Source organism: Callorhinus ursinus, unplaced genomic scaffold, assembly GCF_003265705.2.
Source record: "Callorhinus ursinus isolate GAN/ISIS: 27379988/994484 unplaced genomic scaffold, GSC_fseal_2.0 scaffold17, whole genome shotgun sequence".
In the NCBI taxonomy this organism is placed as follows: domain Eukaryota; kingdom Metazoa; phylum Chordata; class Mammalia; order Carnivora; family Otariidae; genus Callorhinus; species Callorhinus ursinus.
Window position 1 is genome coordinate 34,749,311 of NW_027397079.1, and position 21,064 is coordinate 34,770,374.

At 41.6% G+C, this 21,064-nt stretch overlaps 1 protein-coding gene across 1 annotated transcript; it reads left to right on the plus strand.

Annotated features, from left to right (window-relative positions):
• The first annotated feature begins 1,335 nt into the window (after positions 1-1,335).
• PLPBP (pyridoxal phosphate binding protein) lies at positions 1,336-19,389 on the plus strand. The gene is made up of 8 exons (XM_025886184.2): positions 1,336-1,492; positions 2,965-3,072; positions 3,151-3,186; positions 4,031-4,106; positions 14,655-14,789; positions 16,436-16,578; positions 17,017-17,115; positions 18,021-19,389. The coding sequence occupies exons 1-8, from the start codon at positions 1,394-1,396 to the stop codon at positions 18,150-18,152; spliced, it is 828 nt and encodes a 275-aa protein (XP_025741969.2). The 5' UTR covers positions 1,336-1,393; the 3' UTR covers positions 18,153-19,389.
• Positions 19,390-21,064: the final 1,675 nt, after the last annotated feature.

The window sequence follows — 21,064 nt, forward strand, 5'->3', positions numbered from 1 at the left end:
TTTTTTTTTTAAATTTTTTTATTGTTATGTTAATCACCATATATTACATCATTAGTTTTTGATGCAGTGTTCCATGATTCATTGTTTGTTCATAACACCCAGTGCACCATGCAAAACGTGCCCTCCTCAATACCCATCACCAGGCTAACCCATCCCCCCACCCCCCTACCCTCTAGAACCCTCAGTTTGTTTTTCAGAGTCCATCATCTCTCATGGTTCGTCTCCCCCTCTGACATACTCCCCTTTTCTTCCTCTCCTGTTATCTTCTTCTTTTCCTTTTTTCTTAAAATATGTTGCGTTATTTGTTTCAGAAGTACAGATCTGTGATTCAACAGTCTTGCACAATTCACAGCGCTCACCGTAGCACATACCCTCCCCAATGTCTATCACCCAGCCATCCCATCCCTCCCACCCCCAACCACTCCAGTAACACTCAGTTTGTTTCCTGAGATTAAGAATTCCTCATATCAGTGAGGTCATGTGATACATGTCTTTCTCTGATTGACTTATTTCACTCAGCATAACACCCTCCAGTTCCATCCACGTCGTTGCAAATGGCAAGATCTCATTCCGTTTGATGGCTGCATAATATTCCATTGTGTATATATACCACATCTTCTTTATCCATTCATCTGTCGATGGGCATCTTGGCCTCATTGAGTTTTCCTATTGGTTGCATAGTGAAACTTTGGAGGTACTGGGTTAAATGTATTCATTAAAATGTTTTACTTTTTATGCGCCTACTGGAAATTCTTTAATTACTTGTGTGGATCGCGTATTTCAATTGGACAGCACTGGTTTCAAGGATGACAAGAAGAAATAACCACACATTTGAATCAGGCCGTGTTCTTTAGAAACAGTTTTCTTTTATATCTCTTAACAACCGGTTCCTCACAAGACTCATCTGAGACACTAAAAGCCATGTCTCCCGCTCCAGCAGCTTCAAGTCCTGGTACCCACGCAGCTCTTTGAACGCCAGGGACGGGCAGATCTGTGGGGCATTTGGAAAAGGACAAGGACCCAGGAACAGGCCCTCTTTTTTTTCGTCAGAAAGCTCCCACAGGGCCGGGGGCGGCGGCTCAGGCAGCTGGACGTGGAAGGCTCGCCGGGGCGGGGGGCGCACCGGGACTACTCCAGAGGCGGCCCCCACACCCCAGCCCCGCGTCCGGAGCCCGGCCAGAATGTCCCCAGCAAGGCCCCGGCGCCCTCCCCAAGATGGCCGCCGCCGCGGGGCGGAGCCGCCCGCCATCCCGCCCCCGCCCCAGTGTCGATTGGATGAGACGACTCGGTGGTAAGCGGCGATTGGACCATACAAGACGCGTGCTGGGCGGGACCGGAAAGCGGTCTCAGCCTGGGGGTGCGAGGGGTCTGGGCTCGGCGTTGGTCCCTGGGGATGTGGAGAGCAGGCAGCATGTCGGCGGAGCTGGGAGTCGGGTTCGCTCTGCGGACAGTGAACGAGCGCGTGCAGCAGGCGGTGGCACGGCGGCCGCGGGTGAGGAAGGAGACAGCGTGGGGACGGTGGGCCGCTGCTTTGAGGGGACGCCCGCGTGGGAATGGGTTGTCACGGTGACGCAGAGGGGGTCTCCTGGCGGCGAGCCGTCCTGCCGCCTTGGCGTCGGCGCGGGTTGCAGAGCCCCCACAAAGCTAGCGAAGGGTTTCCTCCGTGACCTCGCAATGAGCCTGCCAGGTTTTCTGGAGGTTGGTTCAGTTGGAGCAGAAGGTGTCCACCACCCGAGAAAATGACCACCTCCGACATCGCGGCCATTGCCCACCCCGCCTTGTGTAAAGGTCAAAAGCATTAGCGGACTGGAGCAGCGCCAGTCCTGTGCCCAGACGCTCCTCTCTCTTCAGGGCCTTTGAAAATAGTGATTCTCATAAAATTAGCTGTCACAGTCGTGTTAGAAAAAAGCATTCAAGGTTTCTTCCATGTCGTGTTCAGAGGCATGAGGTTGTGCCTGTTTTAAGTTATGGGTCTTTCTAAGCAGCAGAGTAATCCACGTGAATGGAGGATCCACTGTGCCTGACATGACGTGTCCCTCATTCATTTCTACTGAATCACTGTGAGTGTATCATTGCTGCCCTTAGAAAAATGAGCCTCTGTTTGGTTCTACACACAGACAATAAAAGAGATCTTTGAAAAAAAAAATACAGTAATTCTGTAAAAATTGCAGAGGGTGATGGGGTACATGAAAACTGAGATATATGAGGATAGATGATCTCTTGTTGCCTCTGTATAGATTTGGTTGCAGCAGAATGCAGAGAAGCTCTGCTTTTTATGTGATGGCCGTACACATCATACGGGGGGTCATATGGGCCTAATCCTGAGTCCAGAGTTTTTGGTGTCCCTACCTCAGTTCTGCTACTGGTTCTTGATAGATTGCACAGTAAATTACAAAGACATTCAGGCCACTTTGGAATGTGGGGGGCAATGTTAATGAATATACCAGGCCCAGAATGAGTTTCCAAAACTTAACTTGGAGTTTCATAAGCCAGCAGTGGCATCCCCTCTAGTCAGAGGGTAATGCCTTCCCTTAATGAAGTGATTCTTAAACCTCCAACCTTGGTAGACAAGAGCATCATCTGGAGAGTTTGTTTAAATAGCAGATTCTCAGACTCCAGCTCCAGAGATTCAGATTCAGTAGGTCTGGAGTGGTACCAGGATGATGCTGATGCAGTTGGTCAAAGACCGCATTTTAAGGAAATACTGCTTTTACTTACCTTCCCAGTTCTCCTGAGAGAGACTAGATGTTAAAATAGTTAACACTCTAGATTTAGATGCCATACATTTGAAAGACATTGGATCAACATTATTTAATGCTGGTCTCCCTCCAGTATTGGAATAATGGAGCTTACCGCATGTCAAGTTAAGACCTATGCCGATTGATTCTATGGGATCCATCTTACAGAACTTATTGGGATAATATTCCTAAACATTTACTCATTTGGCTCTTTCCCTCTTGGCAGGATCTCCCAGCCATCCAGCCCCGGCTAGTAGCAGTCAGCAAAACCAAACCTGCAGACATGGTGATTGAAGCCTACAGTCATGGCCAGCGTACTTTCGGGGAGAACTACGTAAGAGTCCTTTTCCAGTCTGCCTTTGGAAGAGTCGTGATTGCCAGGCTTCTGACTCGTGTTGTTTTTTTCCTTTAGGTTCAAGAACTGCTAGAAAAAGCATCAAATCCTAAAGTAAGTGGATACCTCAATCCTTCAGTTTGTATCTAATCTTGGCCCTTCAGTTGAAAGTTAGACCCATTATGGTGGTTGAGTTTTACAGGAGGGTCAACTGGTGGTAGAAATGTCTACATTCACCTTGAGCTCCAAATATTTCTCAGCTAGATTTTCTTTCTTTATTAACACTAAGACTATAGTTTTCTCCTTTGCAGCTTTTTGGATGTGGTGATTTAGGAGCTTGCTATAATCCTGGGTCCTTCTGAGATTTGAAAGCTTTAATCAGTTCATCCTTTTTTTTTTTTTTTTAAGTAGGCTCCACACCTGGGTGCCTGGGTGGCTCAGTTGGTTAAGCGACTGCCTTTGGCTCAGGTCATGATCCTGGAGTCCTGGGATCGAGTCCCACATCGGGCTCCCAGCTCAGCAGGGAGCCTGCTTCTCCCTCTGACCCTATCCCCTCTCATGCTGTTTCTCTCTCTCTCTCTCTCTCAAATAAATAAATAAATAAATAAAATCTTTAAAAAAAAAAAAAAGTAGACTCCACACCCAATGTGTGGCTTGAACTCACCACCCTGATCAAGAGTCATGTGCTCTACCGACTGAACCAGCCAGGTTCTCCACAATCAATTCATTTTTCATGGATGATATCTAAAAGATAGAAGGAGCTGATGGGAACAAGGAAGAGAAACAGAGTAGAAGCCTTAGGTTTTTCTCTAAGTATCCTTAGGAACCTGCCTGGCTGAAGATGGTGATAGTGGTTTGTTGCATAGACATGAAAAGACAGAAGGGAGTGTGTAAGGTATTTGAGCCAGCAAGGCCTTCATAAATTCAAAGTCAAACATGGTTACCTTTTTCTCTTCAGATTCTTTCTTCATGTCCTGATATCAAATGGCACTTCATTGGGCACCTACAGAAACAAAATGTCAACAAATTGATGGGTAAGATAAAATTCTAAATATGAAGACAAAATCTCTATCATTATATTACTTACACTACTTTCTTTGGAAAAGGGAACAGCTTTTAGAATAGTCCTAATTCACCATTTGTGTTTTGGAGTTTTTTGGGAAAAGAAATCTTAATTCTTAGTATGAGGAAAAAGCCTCATATCAAGAACAGAATGAATTCACCGTTGACTGGGTTGTTTATACTTGGAAACCTACCCTACTTGGAAATGTTAGGTATCATTTGGTGGTCTTTCAAATAAATTATAAGGAATTATAGCCCATAAAATTTTTCACTTGACAAGGGAGACATTTTTGTCCTTTTCCCTTTAAATGTAAGGCTATAGGGGTGGTTGGGTAGCTCAGTTGGTTAAGCGTCTGCCTTGAGCTCAGGTCGTGATCCCCAGGGTCCAGGGATCGAGCCCCACATCAGGTCCTTGCTCAGTGGGGAACCTGCTTCTTCTTCTCCCTCTGCCTGCCACTCCCTCTGCTTGTGCTCTCTCTCTCTGTCAAAAAAATGAATGAAATCTTAAAAAAAAGCTACAGTAAATAAAATATAATAACATACAATAAAACAAACACGGTATGTAATAATAAAATATATACGGCAAAATACAGTAAAGTACAGTAAATTAAGAATTAACTACAGAAGGATTTAACCATATGCTAATGACATGTGGAGATCTGTTTAAGGAACTGAGTACTTCTCTCAACGTGTCAAAATTAAAATAACCTTTATTTTTTTAGGCAGCTTTATTGAAGTATAATTGACCTACAGTAAATTGTATATACTTAAAGTGCACAATTTGATTAGTTTCAACATATGATTGTACCTGTGAAACCATTGCAGCAGTCAAGATAGTAAACACGTCCATCACCCCAAAAAGTTTCTTCATGTCCTTTGTAACCCCTTCTTTCTGCTTCTTCCCCCAATTCCTCCTTCAACACTACTTTTTTTTTTTTTTAAGATTTTGTTATTTATTTATTTAGAGAGTGTGAGCATGAGCAGAGGGGAGGGGCAGAGGGAGAAGCAGACTCCCCGCTGAGCAGGGAGCCCGATGCGGGGCTCGATCCCAGGACCCTGGGATCATGACTTGAGCCAAAGGCAGATGCTTAACCAACTGAGCCACCCAGGTGCCCCCCTCCTTCAGCACTACTTACCTGCTTTCTGTCACTGTAGATTAGTTTACCTTGTTAAGAGTTTTATATAAATGGAATCATAAATAGTATGTACTTTTTTTGGTCTGACTTCTTCCACTCAGCATAATTATTTTAAGGTTAATCATGTTGATTTATGTGTCAGTAGTTCACTCCTTTTAGTTTAACCATTCACCTATTGATGGCCATTTGGGTTTCTTCTAATTTGGGGCTATGACAAATAAAATTATTATAGAGTTAAGGGGGAAAAATTGTTGTGAACATCTTTGTAAGAATTTTTTTTTTTAAGATTTTTATTTGAGAGGGAAAGAGCATGTGAGCAGTAGGGGTTGGGGGGAGGGACAAGCAGACTCCATGCTGAGCCCAATGTGGGGCTTGATCTCATTACCCTGAGATCATGACCTGAGCTGAAATCAGGAGGCGGACGCTTAACAGACTGAACCACCCAGGCACCCCTGGACTTTTTCTTCTTGGAATAAATACCTAGGAGTAGAATGGCTGAATCACATGATAAATATATGTTTAACTTTTTTAATTCTGGTAAAATACACATAACATAAAACTAATCATCTTAACTATTTTTAAGTATACAGTTCAATGGCATCAAGTTCATTCACATTGTTTGCAACCACCACTACTATCCATCCTCTAGAATTCTTTTCCTCTCTTAGAACTGAAACCCGCTACCCATCATGTATGTTTAACTTTTGAAGAAACTGCCAAGCTGTCTTCCAAAGTGGTTGTGCCGTTGTACATTCCCACCAGCAGTGGTTCAAGTTCCTCCACATCCTTGTCCACACTTCACGTAGTCATTCTTTTAATTTTAGCCATTTTGGTAGGTATGTGGTGGTGTCCTTGCATTTCCCTAATGGCTAATGATATGGAACATCTTTTCACATGTTTGTGTCCATCTATCTTCTTTGGTGAAGTGTCTATCAAAATCTTTTACCTGTTTTCTAATTGGATTTTTTTACTTTTCAGACAGGAGAATTCTTTATATATTCTGGATAATAGTCCTTTATCAGATACAGGCTTTGCAAATTTTTTCTCCCACTCTATTGCTTGCCTTTTCCTTCTCTTAACAGTGTCTTTTAAAGACCAGAAGTTTTTAATTTGATGAAGTCCATTTTATCAATATATATTTTCATAGACTGTGCTTTAGGTGTTGTATCTAAAAAATATTTCCCTATGGTTCAAATCATACAGATTTTCTCCTAGCAGTTTTATACTGTTCAGTCTTATATTAAGCTTCATTATTCACTTTGAGTTAATTATTGTAAATGGTGCAAGGTATGATTCCAAGTTAGGGGTTTTTTTGCATATAAATATCTAATCGTTCCAACACTACTTATTGGAAAGTCTGTCCTTTCTCCATTTCATTCCTTTGCACCTTTATCAAAAATCAGCTATCCATGGGTTTATTTCTAGACTGTTTACTCTGTTCCACTGATCTACTTACCTACTTTTACACTGATAGCATGCTATTTTGATTTACTGGAGCTTTATAATAATTTTTTTTTTAAGATTTTATTTATTGGGGCTCCTGGGTGGCTCAGTTGTTAAGCGTCTGCCTTCGGCTCAGGTTGTGATCCCACGGTCCTGGGATCGAGCCCCTCATCGGGCTCCCTGCTCAGCGGGAAGCCTACTTCTCCCTCTTCCACTCCCCCTGCTTGTGTTCCCTCTCTCTGGGGTATGTGGGGCTCGATCCCAGGACCCTGTGATCATGACCTGAGCCGAAGGCAGACGCTTAACGACTGAGCCACCCAGGCGCCCTGCTTTTTAATAATTCTTGAAATTGAGTATTGTTAGTACCCAACTTTGTTCTTCTTTTTCAAAGTTATTTTGGCTATTCTAGATCCTTTGCATTTCCATATAAACCAGTTTGTCAATTTCTACCAAAATAAAACAAAACAAACATCCTGCCAGGTATTTGATTGGATTATATTGAATCTCTAGATCAGTTTGGAGAACATCGACATAGTAAAAATACTGAATCTCCCAACACATTAATGGGGGTATAGCTCAGTATTTATTTAGGTCTTCTTTAACTTCTCTCAGTAATATTTTGTAGTTTTCATTGTGCAGAATTTCCTCATCTTTTGTCTGATTTATATCTAAGTTTTTCTTATATTTTGATGCCCTCTGTTGATACTATTATTGATGCTGTTACTTCAATTTCTGATTTTTTTTTGCTAATATATAATTGCTAATATACAATTGATTTTGTATGTTCATTTTCTATCCTGCAACTTTGTTAAACCCATGCTAGTAGTTCTACTTATTCTAGTAGTTTCTTAGTAGTTTTTTAAGTCTACTTATTCTAGTGGGGGTATTGGGTTTTTTGTTTTGTTTTGTTTTTGCAGATTTCCATATAATTTTCTAAGTAGACAATTATGTTACCTATAAACAAAGACAATTTCCAATCTGGATGCCTTTTATTTCTTTTTCTTGCCTTATTATACTAGTTAATACCTCTAATACAGTATTGAATAGAAATGCTAAAGTGTACTTGCATGTTTTTCTTGATGTCTTTTATCAGGAGGAATTACTCTTCTAATCCTAGTTTGCTGAGAGGCTTTATCAAGAATCAGTGTTAGAGGGCGCCTGGGTGGCTCAGTTGGTTAAGCGACTGCTTTCTGCTCAGGTCATGATCCTGGAGTCTCAGGATCAAGTCCCGCATCAGGCTCCCTGCTCAGCAGGGAGTCTGCTTCTCCCTCTGACCCTTCCCTCTCTCATGTGCTCTCTCTCTCTCTCAAATAAATAAATAAATAAAATAAAATAAAAAAGTCCTCAACTTCCTTTTAAAAAAAAAAAAGAATCAGTGTTAGATTTTGTCAGATGCCTTTATTGCATCCATTGAAATGATCCTATGGGTTTTTCTTTTTCAGTTTATTAACATATTGAATTATATTTATTGATTTTCAAATGTTAAACCACCCCTATATTCTTAGGAATAAGCTCACTTGGTCAGGCAGTATTATCCTTTTACTGTAATGTTGCATTTGATTTAAGTTTTACTTAGAATGTTTGCATCTACATTCATAAGAGACATGGGCTGTTGTTTTCTTGTAATATCTTTTTTTAGGTTTGGTAACAGAATAATGCTGGCCTCATAGAATGAACTGGAAAGTATTCCCACCTCTTGAGTCTTGTGAAAGAGCTTGTGTGGAATTGGTATGGTCCCTTCCTTAACTGCTTGGTAGAATTCACCAGTGAGGCCTGGAGTTTCTTTGTAGGAAGGTTTTTAACTATAGTTTCAGTTTTGTTAATAGACTATTCACATAATCTGTTTTTTCTTCAATGAGCTTTGTTACTTTGTTTCTCGAGGAGTTTGCACATTTCATCTAAAGTAATAAATTTATGAGCATTAAGTTGTTTGTAATATCTCTTTATTATCCTTTTAATATCTGTAGAATCTGTAGTGATGTCAACTCATTCCTGATTTTGGTAGTTTGTGTCTTCTCTTTTTTTTCCTAATCCATCTGGCTGGAGGTTTATCAAGTTTATCAGTCTCCTCAGAGAACTACTTTTAGTTTCATTAATTTTTCTCTGCTGTTATATTAGTATAATATGTTATATAAACAAAAATAATGATGTATTGTGGGATTTATAACATAAAAAAGTAAAGTGCATTGAAACAGTAACATACAAAAAGGAAAGTAAGAAACAGAAGTATACTATTAGCAGGTTCTTAAACTTTATATGAAGTGGTATGACACCATTTTAAGGTAGACTGTGTTCAACTTTAAAAGCAACCAATAAGGGTGCCTGACTGGCTCAGTTGGTAGAGCGTTGCAACTTGATCTCAGGGTCATAAGTTCAAGCCCCACATTGGGCATAAAGCTTACTTTAAAAAATAAAATAAAATAAAGCAACCAAAAAAATAACGCAATAGAGAGTTATGGCTAATAAGTCAACAAAGGAGATAAAGTGGTGTAATAAAAAATATGTGAAATGGTATCTCATTGTGGTTTGATTTGCATTTCCTAATGACAAATGAAGTTGAGCATTTTTTCATGTGTTTATTGGCCATTTGTACATCTTCTTTGGAGAAATGTCTGTTCAAATCCTTTATGTGTTTTTTAATTGGGTCTTTTTATTATTGAGTTGTAAAAGTTCTTTATATATCCTAGGTATCAGTCCTTTATGCTATATATGATTTGCAAATATTTTCTCCCATTCGATGGGTTGTCTTTTCATTTTCTTTATGGTATCATTTGTAGCCCAGAAATCTTTCATTTTAATGTACAATAGTTTATCTCTTTTTTCTTTTGTGGCATGTGCTTTTGGTACTGTAACTAAGAAATCCAAGGTCACAAAGATTTTTTTTTTTAAGTAATCTCTGTGCCCAATGTGGGGCTTGAACTCACAACCCTCAGATCGAGAGTAGCCAGCCGCATGCCCCCAAGGTCACAAAGACTTACTCCTGTTTTCTTCTAAGAGTTTTATAGTGTTAACTCTCACCTTTGGGTCTTTCTGAGTTAATTTTTATGTATAGCCTAAGGAAGAGGGAGATGCAACTTCATTCTTTTCTGTTGAACTTTTTTGCAACTTCACCTTTATTTTTGAGAGGTAATTTTGCAGATGATAGAACTGTAGCTTGACAGTTTTTTCGTTCAGTACTTTAAGGATGTTGCTCCACTGTCTTTACTTACATTGTTTCCAATGAGAAATATAATGTCATCCTTATCTTTGTTCCTCTGTGTGTAACATGTTTTTTTTTTCCTTTAACTACTTTTAAGATTTTCTCATTATCACTGGCTTTGAGCAATTTGATTATGATATGGCTTGGTGTAATTTTTTTTTTTCACATTTCTTGTGCTTGGGGCTCATTGAGCTTCTTGGATCTGAGGTTCTAATCAAGTTTAGAAATTTTTCAAGTATTGTTTCTTCACATATATTTTCTGCCTCCCCCTTTCTCTTCTCCTTTGGGGATTCCAGTTACCTATCAGCCTGCTTGAGGTGATTCCACAGCCCACTGATGCTCTTTTAATTTTTATGATTTTTCCCCCCTCTGTGTTTCATTTTGGATCATTTCTTCAAGGTAACTAAGCCTTTCTTTAGCATTGTCTAACTTACCATTAATCCCATCAGTGGATTTTTCATCTCCTACATGGTAGTTTTCACGCTAGAAGTTCAATTTGAGTCTTTTTTATATCTTCCATGGCTCTCTATATTTTTTATATATGGCATATGGTTATAGAAACTATTTTAATGTGCTATCTACTGATTCTATCATCTTTGACAGTCTGGAGCAGTTTCAACAGATTGATTTAACCCCTCATTATGTATCATATTTCCTGCTTCTTTGAGTGATTTTCTTTTTTTTTTTTGGACAGCCAAACATTGTGAATTTTCTTGTTGGGAGCTGGTCGTTTTTGTATTCTTATAAATATTTTTGAGCTTTGTTTGGAACACAGTTAAGTTACTTGAGAACAGTTTGATCTTTTTAGGTCTTGCTTTTAAGATTAGTTGGTGTGACTGCCCATTACTCCGTGTACTCTATACCCAGTGCCCCATGAATCCTGAGCCTGTCTGGTGGGAATAGGCACTATTCCATGCCTATTTCTGATTTCTTCTAATCCTTTCAAACAGTTCTGTCCTCAGCCAGGGCTGATTTCCTCACATGCACATGCTGATCTGTACCCAGCTGAGTTCTGGAAGGGAGCCCTTCACAACTCACCAGTGATCTCTCTGTGTGCAGCTCTGTCCTCTCCCGAATTCTGCCCTGTGCACTTTAGCTCCTTAGTCTTTCCAGATACTCAGTTCATGTCCTCAACTTGGGTCCACACTCTGCCCGTGTTCCCCCTTCCTGTGCCACATTCTAGAAACTCTCCAGGCAGCAAGCTGGGGCAGTTGTAGAGCTCACTTCATTCGTTTCTCATCCCTCAGAGATCACTGTCTTTCATTGCATGATACCCAGTTCTTGTAAACCATTGTCTTACATATTTTGTCCATTTGGACGTTCAGGTGGGAGGGTAAATCTGACCCCTGTATTTCATCTTGTCAGAAAGCAGAAGTCTATTATATTATTTTTAAAAGCTATTTCATATTAAGTGTGGGGGAAGTAGGGAGCCTATTTATACTTAATAAGTGGCAGCAAATCAAAAGGAATGAGATCTTGCCATTTGCAACGACGTGGATGGAACTGGAGGGTGTTATGCTGAGTGAAATAAGTCAATCAGAGAAAGACATGTATCATATGACCTCACTAATGTGAGGAATTCTTAATCTCAGGAAATAAACTGAGGGTTGCTGGAGTGGTGGGGGGATGGGAGGGATGGGGTGGCTGGGTGATAGACATTGGGGAGGGTATGTGCTATGGCGAGCACTGTGAATTGTGCAAGACTGTTGAATCACAGATCTGTACTCTGAAACAAAGCAATATATGTTAAGAAAAAAAAAAAGATAGCAGGAAGGGAAGAATGAAGGGGGGGAAATCGGAGGGGGAGACAAACCATGAGAGACATGGACTCTGAAAAACAAACTGAGGGTTCTAGAGGGGAGGGGGTGGGGGGATGGGTTAGCCTGGTGATGGGTATTAAAGAGGGCATGTTCTGCGTGGAGCACTGAGTGTTATGCACAAACAATGAAACATGGAACACTACATCCAAAACTAATGATGTAATGTATGGTGATTAACATAACAATAAAAATTTTTTAAAAAGTGGCAGCAAGACAATCAGCTTTTTATTGGAGAAATAATTAAATTAGATTCCCTTCCTCACAGTGTAAATAAATTCCAGCGAGGTTAAAGAATCTTAACTTGAAAATCAAAACTATGAAGTATTAGAAGAAAAATAGGAAAATATTTCTATTTTTTAAGGCTGGTGAAAGGCCTTTCTAAATAAAACATAAAGTTGGGAAGCCATAAAAGAAACAATTAGCACATTTGCTTACATAAAAATTAAAGCTTTCTATATGTCAAAGCAAAAGGGAAGCACAGATTGGTAGTAAAATAATATTTTTTTAAAAGGGGAAGAGATTAATGTCCATAATGTTTAAAGAACCATATGTATATTTGTTAATGCATAAGAAAAAACATAGGGAAAAACTAATAGGCCATTTATAAGGATAAAATATACAAAAGACCAGTAATCGAATGAAAAATGCTTACCCTCAATAAGAGAAATGCAGAATACAATAATAAATTCTACTTTTCACTGATCAGGTTTGCAAAAAATAAAAAGTCTGCTAATATCCAGTGTTTTGAGAGCATGAGTAAATGAGCACTCCACCATTTGCCAGGAAGATTCTAAAATGGTAGGGCTTTTTTGGATTTCTAGTATCTAACACAGTTTTAATTGTACTTCCTCCCTAACTAGTAATTTCAATTCTGAGAACTCATGTATCCTATAGCAACTTGTATATGTGCCCAAAGATCTGTTTCTAAGCTTTGGTTTTATAGTTAAAAAAAAAAAACAATATAGTTAAAAAAGAAACAATAAGAACAATGTTAAGTAAATTGTGATCATCTGTTCTGTGGAATGTTGCAGTTGTTAAAAGTACCAGTAGATTTATGGTACTAATGTAAAAAAAATTATGTAACTGGAAAAAAAAAATGCTAACTGGAAGCAAGCAACCCATAAAACATTTACTGTGATCCAGGGCGCCTGACTGGCTCAGTCAGTGGAACGTGCAACTCTTGATCTCAGGGTTATAAGTTATAAGTTCAAGTCCCACATTGGGTGTAGAGATTACTTAAAAATAAAATCTTTAGGGGAAAAAAAACCAGTATGATCCAATCTGTATGTTATTTAAAAAAATAACAGGAAATTATGCATCAGGGGGCTGTGTGTGTGTGATTGGATGGAAATACACTAAAATAGATGTGGAAGAATCCTCAGCCCAATGGTAATAGTGGTAGTTTCTAGGGTGAGAGGCTTTGAGTTTTTACTGCATATACTTCTATATTGCATTTTTTTTTTTTTTACTTCAAGCATGTCTACTTTTGGTCTCTTTTTTAAATACATATTTTTTTTAAGATTTTATTTGTTTATCTGACAGAGGGAGACACAGCGAGAGAGGGAACTCAAGCAGGGGGAGTGGAAGAGGGAGAAGCAGGCTTCCTGCTGAGCAGGGAGCCCAGTGCGGGGCTCCATCCCAGGACCCTGGGATCATGACCTGAGCCGAAGGCAGATGCTTAACGACTGAGCCACCCAGGCGCCCCTTTAAATACATATTTTTTAAAGTCAAGTAGCCTGAGCTCAAATTCAGCATTAAGAATATGGAGTCAGGGGACGCCTGGATGGCTCAGTCGGTTGAGCATCTGCCTTCAGCTCAGGTCATGATCCCAGGGTCCTGCATCAGGCTCCTTGCTCAGCGGGGAACCTGCTTCTCCTCTGCCTGCCGCTCCCCTTGCTTGTGCTTTCTTGCTCTCTCCTTCCCTCTCACACACACATAAATAAATAAATGAAAAATCTTTAAAAAAAAAAAAAGAATTTGGAGTCATGGGGCTCCTGGGTGGCTCAGATGGTTAAGCAGATCTTAGGGTCCTGGGATGAAGCCCCATGTTGGGCTCCCTGCTCAGCAGGGAGTCTGCTTGCCCCTTTCCCCTTGCCCCTCCCCACCAACTCTCACTCTCTCTCTCCCAAACAAATAAAATCTTTTTAAAAATACGGAGTTTGCCATTGTTTAAATTACAGCTCTAATATTTGTTAGTTTTGTAAACTTGAATACACTTTATCCTTTCTGAGCCTCAGTTTCCCCTCTCTGTAAGGTGGAGGTAATAATAGTGCTTCATGAACCATGGTAAAGATTAAAAAGCAGTAATGCATGTATACTGGTTAGCAAATTGCCTGTTTGACAAGAGCAAGCTGCTAATGTTGCTGATGTGTCTGTTGTTACGTATCTGAGGCAAGAGTGATGATACTTCATGTCACATGCTTCTTTGGAAAAGGAGATGGTTTCGATGACGTCAGCATCTCCCTTAGCTGTCATTCTGCCGTCCTTGTTGAATCAGAGCACCCCCGTCCCATAGTTTAAGAACATGGCGTTTTCATGCCAGGGAAGCACTTTGGCCTCCATAGTTATCCTTTCTTTTTGGTCATCTTGACCCAGTTCTCACAGTGTGAACTGAGATGTATAGTCCCATCAAGCCTGCTCTTGGGAATCTGCACAATTTCCAGCCCTCTTGAATGTGTGTGTCACCTGGTTGCGGTAGGTCACTATTTCCCTGATTGGTCCTTTCTGATGAGATAGCAGTGGGCCGACATTCAAACTGACATCTAGTAAAACCGTCAATAAGTCTGAACAGAACTGATACTTCACTGTCTTGTTCTTTTTCTGGGAAATAGTTCTTTCATCCACCAAGTCAAAAAGATTGGTTGTATGTTGCTTGCTGCAGTAGGGTGAGTGAAGAATTACCTTGCCTCTTTCTTGTTACAGCTGTCCCCAATCTCTTCATGCTGGAAACAGTGGATTCTGTGAAGTTGGCAGACAAAGTGAACAGTTCGTGGCAGAAAAAAGGTTCTCCTGAAAGGTTAAAGGTTATGGTCCAGGTTAACACCAGTGGAGAGGAGAGTAAGTGACCCGACCTGAATTGTAGATTTTTCTTCCTTTAGGATGGTTGAAGGTCAGGAAGAATGGCAGGCCTAAGTATCTGATAGCTAAGGTTCTAGAAGGAAATGACAGGCCTTTAAGTAAGCTGTTTTCTGTAGGATCTAGATGGCACAATGACATCTAAGCCAATCCATGTATAATTCTTTCATACATTGTGGTTTGGTAATTCTTAATTTTTTGGTGGCCCAGAATAGGACAAGTCAGGACGGGGACTGTAACTCTGATCTGAAAATTCCTAGAAGTCCATCACTCCTGAAAGAGATGGCATAGTTACATTTGTAACGCTCAGGTGTTAAAAAAATTATTTAGTGTTACATTGGGAGAGAATAGAAGAAAGTCACCAGTTAATATCTTTAAGGGGCTTGGGTTGACAGGGTAACCTAGTGAACAGAGCAGGAGCTTTGAAATCAGACCTCGGGTTTGAGCCCCCGCACTTTCCAGCATTGTAACCTCGGGCAAGTTACCTGACCACTCTGTACCTCAGCTTCCTTGGCAGACAGTGGTAATCATAATGGTGCCTACGTCAGAGGGTGTTGTGAGGATTGAAAGTGGTAATATGGGCAGAGCTGTTGGCAGGGAAGCCTGTACATCTTACTTGTTAGCACTTGTTAAGAGTAAGTGTTCACAGACCGACCAGCAGAACCCCAATATTTACCAAACCGTAACATGAAGGAACACAGTGCAGGCTGTTTTCCAGATAGACCCTCAGGCCACGTGTCCTGACTTTAAATCTCAGCTGCATAGTTTCTAGTTGTGTGACCTTGGACAAGGTACTGAGCCTCCTTGTGCCTCAGTTTCCTCATTTTTCGAGTGGAGATAGAGTACTTACTGTATCGTTATTATATTAAGTGAAAAGCTCTTAGGACTTGGCACATGTGCCTGACACATAGGTGCTCTGTAAATTGTAACAATTATTATTTCTGCATGCACCTAGATTATATAATACGTTATCAATATAGGTACATCTGAAATTAACTCCAGGTTGAGTCTGTGACATCATTCCTTGATAATTAGCTATAATTTGCTGTAACTAAAGATTAAAGTGAACATTCATAGCATCTCCATTTGATAAATGAGGGAAAGAGAATATCCATATTGCTTATAACTGCGTAACAAATAATCATTTGCAGCAGATTCCTCCTCCGGTTGTTAATTAGCAAGTTCCATTAAATTTTACAAATACATAGTGAACACTGTGATGCATACTTTATTTTAAAATGTTTACAGTCCTAATAAATTAATGAAACTATAGACATACCAGAGCTAGGAAAAGAATTCTCCGGTGAGTCTGGCATTTTGACAATGTGAGTCTTCTTGGTGTCCCAAGAAAAGCAGTGGTTTTTTCTCTTCCCTCTGCTCTAGCTGTTCTCAACGCAGATCACTGAGATTCAGATGATTATTGCTCATTTCATGACCAGAAGGGAAGCAACATAGACAAAGACCTCAAAAATAAAGTTACTCTTTAGGACTTGAGGATACATTTCTTTCAAGAAGTCCTCCAGCCCGAAAGTCACCTCCTTTGTTATAAGGAAGGGATGAAAATGAAGGCTTTTCTCTGGCTACTTCTAACATGTTGGTACTAGTGTCTTCTCTTCCTTTTTGTGAAGGTAAACACGGCCTTCTGCCTTCAGAGACAGTAGCCGTGGTGGAACACATAAATGCCAAGTGCCCCAGCCTGGAATTTGTGGGGCTGATGACCATAGGAAGCTTTGGCTATGATCTTAGTCAAGGACCAAATCCGGACTTCCAGGTACTGGGGGCCAAGGATGGGGTGGGGGGCGGATTGCTCGCATTCTAAGGAACCATCTTAGCGAAATGCTGTCACAGGACTGGCTGTCGTAATAAACTTCATAGACATCCCAGATATTGCCTCGGGGGTTATAGCCGTCTTCTGAACTCTTCTCATAAGGAGAGGAGAAAATAGGTTTCCAAAACCCCACAGACCTTTCTCAACCCCACTTGAACCTGGCTAAAACATGAGTTCTTTTCTTCCTTTTCCAATGGCTGATCAGTTTTTTTTGAAAATAGGAGCATTTGCTAAAAACAACTTTCACTTCTGGAAATTTTGACAGGCCTTGAAACCACTAGGAATCAATAATCTTTGGCAGAGATGTTCAGATTCAGCCACTTTCAGGCATCCTTAGAGAAGGCAGGAATAGAATAAATGTCACTCTTGTCTTTCTGTCAGGTGTTACTGTCCCTCCGAGAGGAGCTGTGTAAAAAGCTGAACATCCCCACTGAGCAGGTCGAGCTGAGCATGGGCATGTCCATGGACTTCCAACATGCAGTGAGTGTCCTCCCTGGGGGCCCTTATCCACCTCAAGGGGAGGGTCCAAAAGGCTACAGCAGGAAGCGGTTTTTACCAGAGGAATCTTTGAAAATGCCTCATCGTAGCAATAGGGCCCCAAATAGCAGTGGCTTTCAACTGTTCCAGCATCCCCCACCCCCTTCTTTTTTGAAATGAAATGTATAGAAATTATAGCCTGACACATAACTTTTTTAAACTCAATATTAATTCCCTAAGTGGATTCTAAAGAACTAAGAAGGGGTACCTGGTTGGCCCAGTCGGTAGAGCACGCAACTCTTGATCTCGGGGTCGTGAGGTCAAGCCCCATGGTGGGTATAGAGATTACTTAAAAGTAAAAAATTAAAAAAATTAAACTATGATTTTTTTAAGTTTATTTATCATATATGCTTTTCTGGAAGTAACTTGATAAAGTGCTAAAAATCAAAATATAAACTTCACTCTGTGCATCCAGTAATTGCATTCTTGGAAAGTCACATAAATCAGAACAGTGCAAAAATACTTTGTGTTTATAAGTACGATGGAACTGGATCCTGTGCTCAATCGGGAGGAGATTTTTTCACCTGCCTAATCATGGAGCATTAGGAAGGGCCGTGGGCTGTGAGACCTCTCATTGTGCCACCGCGTCTCAGTCACACAGCATGACCTCTCATATCCCCAGCCCCAGATAAGCGGCAGTCATCTTCCCTAATCATGGTGACCGCCAGGGACGGGCTTACTGATTTCTCAAACACACCCAAGGTTAACCACTGCGCCGTGGCCCTCTTCAGCTGCCTTATCGTTGTTGTTTGTAGAAGGCCCTCGAGAGCCACAGTGACAGGCACGGCTTCCGCAGCCGCTTCCTTATTTTAAACTCGGGCCCCGATACTTTCTCTTCTTTCCCGCAGATTGAAGTGGGATCTACGAATGTCCGAGTAGGAAGCACCATTTTTGGAGAGCGAGATTACTCCAAGAAACCTGCCCTGGACAAGTCAGCAGCCGACCTGAAGGCACCGGTGGAAGTGGCACAGGGACACTGAGGCCAGGGCCTGTCCAGGAGGACGAACTCTGCACTCAGCTGGATTTCCGTCTTGACAATCCCTGTGTTACAGCACGGCCGTGCCCTCCTTGTGACCTGCAGAGAACGTGCTGATGATGACATGTGTTGACTGAAACCATCTGTACTTAGGGTCTGACCCAAGAAGTTCACTTCAGGTAGTGGCTGTGGATTGGAGCTGAGAAATCTAGACATCTCCGCAGAATGGATATAAGTCAGCAGCCAGGGATTGAGTTCAGTTTCCAGGCCTGCCCGGGAATACCAACCAGCCCATGAATGCCTTCCCCAGGTTAAAATGTGGCCACTGATGGCTATAATCACCAAAGTGAGAGGGATTCACATTTGTCATCCCCTTTCATAGAAAATTATCTTCTTACAAACCCCTCCTGAGTAATTGTCTTTGCTGCTCTGGAGCAAGATGATTGCTGCCCCCAGTTTCCACCCCACCCAGTAAATATTTATCTCTGCTCTGGAATGGCAGTACAGGTAACTTCAGGAACTGGCTCAAGGCAGTGCTCCAAACCCAAATCATGGCTCCTGAGAGTTTATGGCACTCGCCACCTCGCGGTATTGACCCTGGAAATGACAGAGGTAACGTAAATGGGTTTGGGCCTTTCTAACATCCTCCTCAAGAGACAGGGCTTTGAGCTTTTTCCCCTGGGCTCTCCGGTGAGGAGAACTGAATGCTGTGATTTCTTCATCACCATAATCCTCTTAATGGTAATTTCTTATCAAAGACCTGTGAATCTCATCGCTTCCCAGAAATTCCTTCAAAGCCAGTTCAGGCTCACACTTCCAATGAGGCCTGGCTTTGAGGTTCCCGCCCCTGCAGAGCATTTTCCAGGCACATCTATAGCCTCCCCTCCCCTGCTATCCTGATAAGCCAGAATTTTACAACTTTTTGGTTGTTAATAAAGTAGCAAGATCTTCAAAAACCAGAAAGCACAATTCTCAGATATTCGTAACAGGTAACTTCGGTCTGCATTGTTTATTTTCTGGATATTTTTTCCTAATTTTTTCAAGCCCCAGTCTTTTAATTTCATGAAATAACTTCTAGAACCTATTGTTGCTGCTGAATGTAATTTTGTAAAACCTAAAACCATGATGATTCCGTATTCTTTCAGTCAGAGCTATAACATGTTTCAGAGTGTGTTAAAAATATGAGTTTGAATTATACCATCTGTGCCGATTACAAAGCAATTAAAAGATTTATTTTTTAAGACCTGGTGTAATGAGTGAGTCTAACAGGAGCGGGGCATCGGGGCCAACAGGTAGCAGTTGTGCCCATCAATTGACACCGTGCCAGCCCGGCATTAGAGGAGGATTTGCCCTGGGTCAGAGATGCAGCCAAAGCCACACCGTAGATGAAAGAGGAATTCTGAACTTCTAAAGGCAAGAAAATGAAATGCCGGCATTTCAGGAATTACGAAGGAAAGCGGTAAGAACCTCTATTTTAAGTGGCCTCTAGGTGGCGACATTGGCTAGCCTTGGGGCAAGCACTGGGACTCCACCAACGCAAATTTCCTGGGAGGGACCCCTCACCCTGAGTCTCACCCCTTCAGGGGGCAGGAAAGGAGGCCAAAGAGAACATGATTTTTCCAAGTGATAGGGCTGACTCTTGCAAAGCCACTAGGTTTTTCCAGATATCTCATTTCTTTGCTAACCGGACTAGGGGTCCAAGGGTGGCTGTGGAACACTGGGAAAGGTGACCTGGTCTAAGCTTTTTCATAAAGAACTCTCTGGATTGTGCCTTGAGATTGAGAACAATGAAGGAGGCAAGCCAGGGGAGGCTGAGTCAAAACCAGATAAGGAAAGGAAAGGAAAGTAGGTCTGTCCAGTGTACCCACAGCAGGCCAGGACCTTTGGCAGAGAGAAAAGTGAGCAAAACGGTGACTTTGATTTGGGTACACGTGATAGGCAGCAGATCTGAATCCTTCCAGATTTTCATCAGATCGGTGACAGCATCCACAGCAAGTTTCCTGAGTTAAAACAGCTGTTCCGGGACAGACCCACCATGCAGCCTAGCATTCTCTCCCTGCCCCCAGCCTGGGCCCTTGTCTGCCTCGTGCCCGCCTCAGAAGGTTCCGATGCTCAAAGGCTCCCGATAATCCAGCAAGGTTTTGTCCTTGCAAACTTCCTCAGAGATTCCAACCATTGCATCTCTTAATTACTCAAATTAACTCTACCCCCTCCCTTTTTTAAACATTCCCAGCCCATAAAGCACTCTCCCCTATATTCTCTCATTTTGCCCTCACAAGAGCTGATGGGATAATTTCAGCGACATGGTGTCCCAGAGAAGATCCTGTTCTCCTTTTCTGAGGTCCCAGTGGGTTGGTGGCAGAACGAGAAATAAGCTCAAGGCTCTTCATTCCCAGTCCAGAAGGGGATACCACTGGTATCTACTATTGTCCCGGGCTTATAACAATTGTTAAGTGGCATATTCTTAGATTTATAGGTTTAAAGTTAAGACAAGCATATTACCATAAAAGAAGTGTATGTTTTTAGTCTATTGTAGTTGTTGAGAACTGACACATTTTTAATGCAGAACAAACTTTGAAACCGCAGGCCATGGGGATGAGCAGGGAGGAGAGAATTAAGCCCAGCCTGAGTGGAATTAGCCTCCCCCTTCTGTCATCCTCCTTCCCTAACACACACATTCCTCCCCCGGATTCAAACTATCCCATGGGCTGCGAGGCCCCGATCATGCAGAGCTGTGCCCTTTTCCCCCCAGAGCCAGACTGACAGATGATTCTGTTCCCCACGGCTACAGCGGAGAAATGAGGTCAAATGGGACGTTCGTAAAACCCAAGACACCCCTGTCTTTCTGAAAGGAAGCGGCCCTGTGCTTTCCCCCAAAGCTCTGGACAGGAAGGACTCGCCCACCAATTTGAAGGG

Coding starts and splice junctions, on each gene's coding strand:
- PLPBP (XM_025886184.2), top strand. CDS start 1,394: ATGTGGAGAGCAGGCAGCATGTCGGCGGAGCTGGGAGTCGGGTTCGCT. Junction 3,187..4,030: donor AAAAAGCATCAAATCCTAAA/GTAAGTGGATAC, acceptor TTTTCTCTTCAG/ATTCTTTCTTCATGTCCTGA. Junction 17,116..18,020: donor CCATGGACTTCCAACATGCA/GTGAGTGTCCTC, acceptor TCTTTCCCGCAG/ATTGAAGTGGGATCTACGAA.